At 40.8% G+C, this 12,029-nt stretch overlaps 1 protein-coding gene across 3 annotated transcripts in view; it reads left to right on the top strand.

The window, feature by feature from the left end:
- The window catches only part of prkcab (protein kinase C, alpha, b), a 120,630-nt gene that overhangs the window by 73,083 nt on the left and 35,518 nt on the right, over positions 1-12,029 (top strand). For all 3 annotated transcript variants that reach the window (XM_085155873.1, XM_085155872.1, XM_085155874.1), the window contains exons 4-5: positions 6,050-6,161; positions 7,969-8,097. In XM_085155873.1, coding sequence (XP_085011999.1) covers positions 6,050-6,161; positions 7,969-8,097 — 241 coding nt within the window. The remainder of the gene's footprint in view (positions 1-6,049; positions 6,162-7,968; positions 8,098-12,029) is intronic.

Genomic DNA, 12,029 nt, shown 5'->3' with positions numbered 1-12,029 from the left:
CTGCTGAGGCCGCAGAAAGTGAGTGACCTGGCAACGTGGGTCAAGATGAGTGAGACTAACTTTTCTCAACTTCCAGGCAGAGCGTGGGATACTGTTGATTGACATATTTAATGGAAGTAAATACATTAGAGGGTTACCCAGGCAACCGTAGTCTAGAATGTCTGCAAGCAAACAGCAGTCGGCTTCAAAGCCCCGAAAAGCGAGTTTCTTCCTCGCTTCCTACATTTGTCTGTATTAGCACTGCAATAGTCTGGCAACCAGCCTCTCAGCCCATGACCGCTGGGGTCGGCTACAGCACCTCAGTGACCCCCAAATTGCATAAAGAGAAGAAGATGGATGGATGGATTGCTTTATGCTCCACAAAATTAGTTACAGTCACACATGTATGCATGTTTATATACATACAACTAGAGTTATTTTGGACAGGGCAAATGATGAGGTCATTGTTTAATAACTTTCCAGCACTGTATTTCATAAATTGGTTAGCAGCTTACACTGAAGAGACACTACTGTCATCCTCTGCTGCCACATGTGCTGCAGACAGTGCCGGGAGTGTTGTAAACAATCGAATCTGAGCAGTTCTGCAGAATAAAGTATCGGATATGATTACCCAAAACATCCCGAACTGGAAAAGTGTTTTTTGCCATCCATCCATCCTCTTAACCACTTATCCAGTTCAAGGTCACGGGGTTGCGAGTCCAGATGTCCAAACACAAGGGGTGGGGTACACCCTGGACAGGTTGCCAGTCTATCCCAAGGCAGTTTGAAATCACCAATCAGCCTAACATGCATTTGGACTGTGGGAGGAAGCTGGAGTACCCGGAGAGAACCCACACAAGCACGGGGAGAACGTGTAGACTTCACACAGAGAGGCCTCAGCCACCCGGTGGATTCGCAACCCAAATCCTCCTGCTGTGAGGCAACCACTGTTCCACCTTACGTGTGTGTGTAGATATGTAGATAGAAAGATAGATAGATTATTGTTATTGTTAGTTATTGTTACTATTACCTGTTACGCTCTGAGAAACTCAGCAGCAGCAGAAGCATCTTGACTCACCACAGCCAAACCTCCCATTTTTAAGTCCACAGCTCTGTTTGTTAGTATATAGAGGTTCATCTGATAACACCTTTCCTCAGCACAGTCCTGTATTCAAATAACTGAGAGGGTGTTTGAGGCTAAAAGGATGACCTGTCAAATAGGTTTGATACTTTCAGATGTTTTTATTTTGTACATTATGCAAGCGCGGTTTTGTGAATTTTATTTTCCAGTGCCTGGGCTCTGTGACTAACCTCCTTACTTTTTTGACTGTCTCTTGATGAACTGTGAATCATGTTTTTCATAGCGGCTTCAACAACAATGAAAACTGAGTAGCAGACAAACAAGTCACCTGTAGAATGCCACTATTGAAAGCTCCGGTCGATGTTGATGTGCATGTTTGCTTCTAAGCGAACAAAGCAAGTACGAATATCTTTCAGTGTTTCTCTCAGCACCCATCGATGAATGACTTGACACTTTTAAAAGGCCCAGAGGGCCAAAAACCTCTGTGTAAAGAAACAGCTCAGGATTGTTTTAATTCATTATTTGCATCACCAGATGGAAAAGATTAGAACGTGCCGGTTTCATTAGGTAATATTTAGGCAATATTTAATTTTCAGAATTTATACTGGATATAAAATGACACTAATAGAGAATTTGGGAGAGTAAACAAAGAAAAACGGTCCGGATGAAGCCAGAGAAATAGTTTAACTTTAAAAATAGTGTTATAGACTAACACAGATGAGATCAGAGCCACCACAGCGTTTGCTGCTGGTGACTTTTACCACTACATGTGATTTGTTTAGCAGCCTCCGAGTTGACAGACCATGAGAGACGGAAAAAAGCAGCTCGATTCAAAGGTGATGTGGAAACAATGGTCCAGCTGGTGAATAGGGATCCCAAGGCTGAACGGGCCAGTCGAAAAAGCCATGCAGTGCTAACGGCAAAGGTTTCCCTGGGATATCAAGGCTTTGTGCCTCATACTCACATCAAGCAACACGGGCCCTCTGACTCTGGTGGAAAAAATGAAAAACATCCATAACTGTGTGTTCACTCAACCAAACTGTGGATTTTTTTTATTTTTTAAATGTGGCAGCGTGGGCCACAATCAAAAGCTGCCAAGTGTGCTGCCTCTTCAAGTGTTTGTACATTTAAATATTATGCATATTAGTATTTTTAAAACCTAATCACAACAAAGAAAGAAACAACTTGTTGTTCTTTTTCCTTCTTTTTGTAGATCTGAAACATCTGTACAAGAGAGACCCTGCTAATGGTGTTAGCCATGTTCTATGATTCATGATCATCTCAAACAGTGTGTAATGTGCAATTGCCTGATTTGCATTGGTTTATACTAGTTGTAAAAAAAAATACAAATTAGTCACTTTCGCCAAAAGAAGGTTTTATCTGCACTTCCATCTTCTGTAATGAACATTTGGTGGTGCTTTTTGATGCATGCTCAATCATCCAGGTAAGTAAATCCCCAAAAGTTGATTCTGTTCATCTGGACGTAGCGACGTAGCGTTTTCAGCATTTTCCCCAATCTTATAAACAGATTGGGGAAACCTGCAGTCAGCTGAGACTGAAGAAGTCACTTGGATGAGTGATGCACCATTTTTCCTACTGAAAACACTACTTCCAGATGAACAGAATCAACATTTTGGGATCTGGTGGTGCTGTGGATACTGCTAATGTTGGTATTGATCCGATATCAGGGGCTAGTATCGCTGATAACCAATACTGATACTGATTTATGAGAATAATCATCAATTTACAAATTCTAATTGTATTTTAATGACCTCTAAACCACTCTGATTAATCCATTTTACATTTATACATTTGCAATAATTACTAAACATAACAAAAAACACCTTTCAGCTTTTTGTTTATTTTGAAACTGGGTTTTTTCAAGAGCCTGAATGTCAATTAAAGCTCCCCAAAGACCCTGAGTCTGGAAAGGACTCTGGGTCAACTTCTATTGTTTAAATGTGCTATAGCTATAAATAAAATGGATGTGGCAGTCAACACAAAAATGTTTAGACCTTTTTTCATATTGCATGTCTGGAAAAAAAAATCAACACAATTCTGTGGACTACAAACAGATTTTAGGGGACAGAAGAAGTATTGATCCCGTTGGGCTACTATCGATCCAATACCGATACCAGCATTGATATAGATTCTATTGATATTTGGCTCTATCTGCCTATCCACATTTGGTAATGTGGCTCTGTTCTGGGAACACCCCATCCTTTCCCAGCAGTAGCAAGGGACCCCAAAACAAAAGAGAGCAGACAAGCGATTGGGCGAAGGGGGAGTAGTTGTGGAGGTTGGTTGCAAATTGGTTTTGAGCAGGAACTCCAGGCCGGTTATGCTACGTACGCTTAATTTATTCTATTCTAACTTTAAGAGAGGTTTTGGGGCAAGTATGTGGTGATTTTGAGATACTGATGGTGTTATGATGTCTTATATCATCATCTTGCTTATTAGAGATTGCCAGGCAGTTCAAAAGAGAGCCAGAAAGAGAGGGAGAGAGAAATATTGAGCCTGTGCAGGTATTAGATTTTGGTTATGATGTGCACTTATCTGTGCGCCTTCATCAGTACATTGTTCGCAATCCAAGGTTACTAAACACATTATGTTTTCACGCCCTGCCTCTTCCTGCAATCCTGAGTTAAAGACTCAGGCTGCAAGTGCATGAGAAAAAAATACAATTTTATTACAGCCCTAGCTCCTGAGAAGAGTGGGAGCAAAAGCAAAGAGACAGTGACATAGAGTTAAAGAGAGAAAACCTATAAAATCCTTTAAAGCTTCAGAAAAAGCAAGGAACTTCCTGGGCTCATTGTCCATGAATTGCTGGGAAAAGGAGTGAGGAAAAAGCTGGATAAAGACAAAGAAAGGCACAGGAACAGAGAGCAGAGAGATGTAAGCTCACTTCAGTTGCTGTTTGGGTCCCTGGTGTCTGCAGTTCTCTCAGCAAGTCTCTTTTAGGATAAATTCACTGTTCCAACAATTGAATAATAGAGAGGAAGGAGTGTTCCTGCAGCAATAAGCAGGTAAAAATGGTCTGCAGAATACCCGAGAGAAAAGACAGTCGGGACACAAGGGGCTTGACCACAACGCCATCTTTTTTTACGTCTTTTTTTTTCCTCACAAGAAAAGCCTCGAAGAAAGGCTGGAGGAAAGGGGTAAAAATAGGCATGCTTACTAAAAGAAGAACATGTTAATTAGACTTTTCAGGAACCCTCACGCCACTGAGTCATTCCCCTGCCAATCACACCCTAACGGCTCCCTCCTCTTTCACACACAGGCTTTCCTCCGCCCTCCCTCTGCTGTCATCTCTCTCGCGCTCTTCTTCTGTCATTTTCTTGTTTATCTGATTTAGCGTGTTTGTGGAGAAAAGGGCATTTTTCAGTGATGCAGGCCCACTTACTCAGTCAGTGGCCTGGATAATTACACATCCAGCCACTCTGACACATTTCAGAATGATGGAGGCAATGCTGGTGGGGGTTTATCCACCCTCATTTGCAGGCCTTTAATTATAGCTATGTTTATTTTGTGGTGACTGTGGAAATTAGCTAACCTGGTGAACACATTGGAACAAATGTTGATTTAACATGTTGCAAAGAAATTTTTAAGCTGCAATCCATGTTTTTCAAAGATTCTTGTGTCATAGTTCAGCGGTCCCAACCTTTTTTTGCACCACGGACCGGTTTAATGTCAGACAATATTTTCACAGACCGACCTTTAAGGTGTCGCAGACAAATACAACAAAATAAAATGATACAACCAAGTCAAAATCTGTGGTATTTAGTAAATATGATAATAAATGCGAATTCACTGTGTAATTGTGTAACTTTATTAGCAGTGTCCTCCTGAAATGCGCCAACAACATTGAGAGTAACATCCTCCTTTCTGCCCCTTAATGCTCTCTGGTCGCTATGGTAACGTGTAAATATTTCTTTCAAAATAAGACACACAACTACAACACAGGAAAAGACCCAGGGAAACAGAGTTAGCAATAAAAACCATGAAAACCGTACATTTCACACCCAAGCCTCAACTTTCGCGGCCCGGTACCAAACGACTCACGGACCGGTACGTGGCCTGGAGGCTGAGCGCCGCTGTCATAGTTGATCAGAAACTCCAAGCTTAAAAATTGTGTAGAATGTATTCAATACTGTTGAGGAAGCTGGTGAACATTGTATCTATCCTAGCATCAGTTACATACAGTACTGTGGCAAAGTCTTGAGCTACCACTGATTTCTTTTTAATTCGGTAGGAAAATGGGGAACTATGTGCAGTGATTTATTGAAACACTGGCAAGCATACAGTGAAATGCATAAAAGCAAAAAAAGATTTTATACAATTCTAACAAGCTTGAAAGTCGATATTTGATACGACCACCTTTTATTCTTTAACATAGCCTGACTTTCTAGTCAGCGTTCTTGTCATTTCCTTAAGTTGTCTTCAGGAATAGTTTTCCAGGCTTCCTTAAGGCCATTCAAAGCTCTTCTTGGGGGTCGGCTGCCTTTTGTTCTTTTCTCTGTTAAGATGATCCCACACTGCATCAGTAATGTTGAGATCCAGCATCTGGAGAGACCAATCCACGACTGATATGACTGATGTGTTTTTCTATCCACGTATGCTTTTTACTACATTGGTAGTGTGTTTGGGATCAAACCATTACAAAGCCTACACTGTGTTTTACAGATGGCTGTGGACTCACCCCTCAGGTCCTGTGGCAGCTCTTTGCTGGATTTGTTCTTGTTTCTTTTTTATGTTTGAATGATTCATGGGTCAGTGTTAAATGGATTAACAAATACAAAAATACTCTGAAAATGGTCGTGGTCAAGGACTGAACTGGAAATAAGTGAAAAAGCAGCCAATGTCCAAAGTAAAATTTTAAACTTTCAAAAACTATTACTCAAGACCGCTTTGAAAAAGAAAGTCAAAATAAAAAGAAATGAGGTGTGACTCGCTGTAATCATCTTACTGTTTTCCGTCTTTGTTGCCCAGGACCCCAGAAGCAAGCACAAGTTCAAGATTCACACATACGGCAGTCCAACCTTCTGTGACCACTGTGGCTCGCTGCTGTATGGGCTCATCCACCAAGGGATGAAATGTGACAGTGAGTATCACCTTGTTCACATGTGTGCATGTGAGCGTGCAGAGCGCGGCCGTGTCAAACACGCTGTGCCGGTTTACGTCCTAGAGCCGCACCTAATGAGAACAGATGGGAATAGGCTGGTACTGTACTATACATCTGCAGCCCAGGCACAATTCACTATCCTGCCCTGCTGAGTCTTCTGTGTGCTCCCATTCTTTCCACCCACGCTCCTCCTTCAAGTCTTCTTCCTTTTCTTTGCATGTATGACCCCAATCCGGCACCATATTTCCCTCATTTAAAGTCTCCTTTTCCCTCCCACTTCCTTCTTCCCTTCCCTTCCCCTCCGCTGTCCCCGGTATTTTCCCCTGATCACTTACTTCCACACCTCTTTTTCCTTCTCCAACAACAAATTACTCTTTAGATTCTCCCACTTTCATATCCTTCACTGTACATTTCCTGTCCCCCCCCCCCGTTTCCAAAGCCTCTTCATCCATCACCGTGCCTCATTCTCCCTTCCTCTTGTTCTGTCCATCCATCTGTGGGTCTCTGGTGGTGGCCTCATCACAGATGGTAATGGGAGCACACCAGAACAAATTGATGTGGGGAGGCCATCGCTATTACGAGCTGCTTCCCCATCTCTCGTCTCTCCTTGTCTCCTCTCGGCATGTCAGCCTGACAAGCCTGCCAAGAAGAGGAAGGAAGGGAAGAGAGCAGGAGAGACGGATGGAGGGTTAGAGAGGGGAGGACAAAGTGCAGTATATAGAGGGGAAGAAAGGCTGTAAGAAAGTCAGGTGGCACTCTAGCTCATCCCAGGGCGATAATTTAATAATTAAAAACACATTTCTCGTCTGCCTTTTTGATTCGTGACAAAGAGCATCTTTAATTATTAGAGTCCAGCAGCCTTTGCTCATGTTGTAACATGATTCAGCACATTTCCTACAACATCCAACCCACTGCTAGTCCGCTGAACGGTGATCTCATCTGCTCACAGGGATTATAGCACATCCACATGGTGATTACTTATTGATGTTAAAGTACTAGACAGCACATTTGAGAAAGCAAGCGGTGCTTTTAATTACTGCTTTTAACCACTGCTTTTAACCACTTGAAACAGACATTTCTGATTACTCTCTGCAATAAATGTTTTGTCATGTTAGCACAGCATACAGCTCTTTGAGGGGCTCTGTCACTGTGATGCCTAAACACAACATGCTTCAATACTCATAGAGAAACTAATTAATATTTCAGTGGAAATATTCTGACTTACAGAGCTTACAAAAGGTGTCCAAACTTGAGCCTTGTTTAACTGTTTTATCTGAAAGAGCTGCACTGCTTCACAGGCATCCCCTTTGCATTAGTAGAGTAGCTAAGGGCTTTATCTTTGTCAGTATGTGTCTGAAAGTGATACAACTTACTTTCTTGCCAGCATCTATGTAAGCACAGCAAAGCTTAGGATAAAGTTTAACTTACAGTTATTAAATAATCTTGATCTTTTGCTAACTGGAGTAATTCTGTATATCTTCCTGCGTTGTGGTTCTCCTTCTCGAAAACGTATTTTTTTTGTATATTTTCATCAGGGGCAGAAGATGTTCTTTACATCAGCATCTTCTTTAGTATATGCAAATACAGTAACTCCTCTTACCTTAAACATTTCTGTTATATAAGTATTCAACCTCAAATTCAGCAAGTGTTAAATTAGCATTTAGCAATAGCATGAATTGTTGCATGACTGCACGCATAAGTCAAAAAAAAAAGGGCCAAACACAAAGTCCTTTCCAGATGAAGTCAACCCTCTGTATGTTTGTCTCTGTTTCCTGTCTCTTTCAAGCCTGCGACATGAACGTGCACAAACAGTGTGTGGTCAATGTGCCGAGCCTGTGTGGGACGGACCACACTGAGCGCCGGGGTCGCCTGTTCCTCAAGATAGAGGTCAGCGTAGACAGGCTACACGTCACAGGTTGGTTTAAATTATTGTCTGTAAATCACTTGATTGCACAAAAGTACTCAGTCTCAGAGTTATGTTGGATGTATTCATATTCAATTTTTAACTTTAATCTACCACATGAAAATGTTACAGCATTTTCCTAGATGTCGGGGAAGTTCAATTAGATATACACCATTGCTGTAGTGTTGGGAAGTTTCGTTGGAGCACCTCATGCTTAATTTATGCTACCACGGTTATGTCTGTTTACAGAGGTATTTGCCCACACGGAGCCTATGGAGAGGTGCTTGACATAAATGATGCTCTGTGTGTTGGTCAAATGCTAATTAGTGGACAAGTTGGTCGGAACAGGAATGGAAGCAGTAACAGAGCTCACGGGGAATGGGAAAAGCAAGAAAAACAAGACATCAAAGATAAAAAAATACAGCATGAAAAATACAGACAGTGGCTGCAGTGACTGCTTTTCATTGCTTGTTTTCACTTCAGGTCTTTGTGGCTAGCTGATGGATCAACAATAGCACAAGCAACAGTTACCTAGTGACGTATCATCGTGTTGTATCATTTTTTTGACACTGCCCCCATTTGACAACAATGGGCAGTCCGAAGCTGCTCATGACTCCCCGCGTACTTCCACTGTTGAACCATAATTTTCCCATTAGACCTCAGTCACACAGGCCTACCAGTTATCAAGTTTGGCAAGGTTACCGGCAGTTTCTAGAGGCTGTGGAAGATCAAACTCTTCAAGACGTATCCTCAGCAGATAGATGATGTATATGAGTGAAGCATAACCAAGAGGTTAGGACAGTGTAGAAGAACATCTGTGTGGAATTTGGGTTGAAAGTCTCCATGTCCCAATGGGACACGACAAACTATTTAAGGACAGCAAAGCGAACATCCTGTGGGACTTAAAAGTTCCAGACGTAAAAAAAACAACAAAGCTGATGGCTAACCAACCCGATACAGTGAGAAACATCAGAAGCTGAATAAATGTGGCAAACCCAAGCTGACAGCAACATCATACAGTTGAAGAAACAAGTAGGCTTGGGTAATGCTCTAGCATGTTTCTGGAGCATTACAAGTTTCACTCTTAAGAAGCCAGGATGGATAACTCGCAGACCAAGGCCTTTACCGGAGAAAATTTGGAAATCCTCCTTGAAGGTGTTCTATTTTGGGGGAGAAAATGGGGAAAACAAATTTAAAAAATCCCAATAAATTTAAACTACAATGTGGTAAAATCGTAATGTTACAAACGGCTTGTTCTGGTAAAAGTGAAAGCTGCATATTAGGATATGTTATTGGTACTCAGTATTGGTGGTATAAGTGGTAATGCAGAATGTTTTATATTTGATAAATGGGTTTCTGTGAGTTTCTACATCATCAGTGTGACTCTCCAACCCCCGAAACACCTTTAAAAGCCAGATATAGCAAAAACATATTAATAATCAAATTTAAACAATTAAAACTTAATTTTTTTCACTTCGCAGGTAAAAAAAAATTTGAATTTTCTGTCAAGTATTTAATGATTCATGCTCCACAGGTTTAAGATTCCTCATTATTTTGTTATTTGTACTGTTAGATAACTGAGTGGTATGAAACCCATTACTTACTTTTAAAAGTTTATTTCTCAGCTGCTTTCCTTGTGCTGTTTCCCATCTTTTTTTTTCTTTTTTAATAAATTTTGAAAAGTTTTGAAAAAGAAAATTATCCACTGCCACTGGGGCGCAATGAATCTTGCCTTCTACGCCACGCTTTGATGTAATCCGCCTTTGAAGGATGCAATCCTTGAACTGGGACCAGGGTTTTAATAGTTTTGCAATTTTCATTAGTTTTTATTTTTATTTAGTTTTGACTTCAGATTTTCAATTTTATATCAGTTTTAATTAGTTTTTACCAATTGTTTACTAGTTTAGTTTAGTTTTTATTTTTTTGAAAATCCTTAGTTTCAGTTTAGTTTTGATTAGTTTCAGTTATAGTTTTAGTTGTGTTTGCAATAATTAAGTGTAACAAAATCCCAGTATGTTGCTATTCCAGCTACCATACCCTGCACCCTGGACAGGTCGCCTGTCTGTTGCAGGGCTAACATGCAGAGACAGACAACTCACATTCCCACCTATGGGTTCTTTAAATAAATAAATAAATAAATAAAGGCAGATGAACAACCATTGATACCAGGCAACTATAAAATGTATATCTTGGCCCCAATGACACTATTAACTCTTGCAGCACCGGGTGTTCGTAATTTTGGTTCAAGTGAATTGATAAACTTTTTGAAGGTAATTGACTCACACAGTTGTGTAGATATCCCCGTCCTGTTGTCTCGGATGCATCACGCTGCCTTGCCTGGGGTTAGCTTCTGTTTTCTGGGGATGAGGGTTGAGTGTGCTCCCTTACCTTCTCAAGGTAAGCTAGGTTAGCCTTCTTGTGTGAGCTTTTCAAGTGCACTTTAAGGTTTGTGGGATTTTTTTCCCTTTAGAAATGTCCCTCATAATTTGTCTGTTTCCACTACAACACACTTGCTTTATCCAAAACACAATTATATTCAAAGTAATCCCAAATTGGACTCTGGCGCTTTCTTCCGACTTTTCCTGACATGATTCTTCGTGTGGATGGAGCAGCAACACAGACGACTCGACTAACATACTTGCCACCTGCTGGCATAATGAGACACAGCAAGAAAAAAATCTGGAAACTAAACTTCATTTTCACCCTTGACTATTGTATGACACGCACACATCAATGAAAACTAAACACATTTTTGCTATAAATTCAGTTAATTTTAGTTAGTTTTGTGAACACTCATTCCAGTTTTAGTTAGTTTTCCTTTTTTGTTTTTATTTTTATTTCCGTTAACGAAAATGTTTTTTCACTTCTAGTTTTCGTTATTTCGTTAGTTTTCGTTAACGATAATAACCTTGACTGGGACACAAATCTTGTGTGCTATTTCCATCGAGAAAAAGTTATTTTGCAATAATTATCTTTATTGTTTTATTACCCAGCCCTAACTGTAATATAAAGTGTTACCTGATTCCAAATCACACTATTTGACAGAAGGATTTACTTAAAAACAAGAGGAACTAAATCCTCTTCAATTTTCAAGCCTGTAACTTAATAAAAACTGTGACTTATGTCTAAAAATAATGTAGCGTGCTACTTTGCCAGCATAAAAATCAACTCTTTGCTGCTTTTATAGCCTGTGTGTTGCAAATGCGTGCATGCGTGTGTGTGTGTGTGTGTGTGTGTGTGTTTTCAACACCTCCAAATTATCCTGTCAGTCATAAGCAGCACCTGGAGTGGAGAACTCTCTGGTGTTAAAAACCCTTTGGCAGTGAGAGAAATGACTGCTGGGTCACTTCCACAACCTCTCTCACTGTCACACTCAAGCACACACACACACACATACATGCGCACGCACACACATGCAATAGCTGGGCGAGACAGGGGTGGTCAGGGAATATGATTGCTGAGGCCAATAAATAGTTTCTAACTCAGTGCGGCTCAGACAGGAATAACCTGCAGCCACAGCAGGAGCAGAGTGGCAGATGTGATTGACGTGGAAATATATTGCTTTCATAAAAAAGTGTGTGTTCGTTTATAGTGTTCAAAATGGGGGAAAATGAGGAATATTCAGCATCAGGCTGACATTGATTGTTCGGTCTGCTTGCAGTGCTTTTCAGTTGTTGTTTTTTTTACTTTGCAGTTTATTATTGGGTGTGCTGCACACAACATCCAGCTCTTTTGTGTGTATTACTGCTTTGATCTTGTGCACCGCGCTGACAGCTACATGTCCTCTTTTATGTTCTTGTTTTTCGTCTGTCTGTGAATTTGACTTGTGGGATGGTGACGATGGGCAAACGAGGCAGGCTATTAGCCGTGATGATGACAGCAGGGATCTCGTTGACATGGTTACCTCAGTCTTTTTGGCTAGATGGACACTGCTGGAAGTGAAC

Source organism: Neolamprologus multifasciatus, chromosome 4, assembly GCF_963576455.1.
Source record: "Neolamprologus multifasciatus chromosome 4, fNeoMul1.2, whole genome shotgun sequence".
Lineage (NCBI taxonomy): Eukaryota > Metazoa > Chordata > Actinopteri > Cichliformes > Cichlidae > Neolamprologus > Neolamprologus multifasciatus.
The sequence above is the reverse complement of the archived record's forward strand: the minus strand, read 5'-3'. Positions and strand labels throughout refer to the sequence as shown.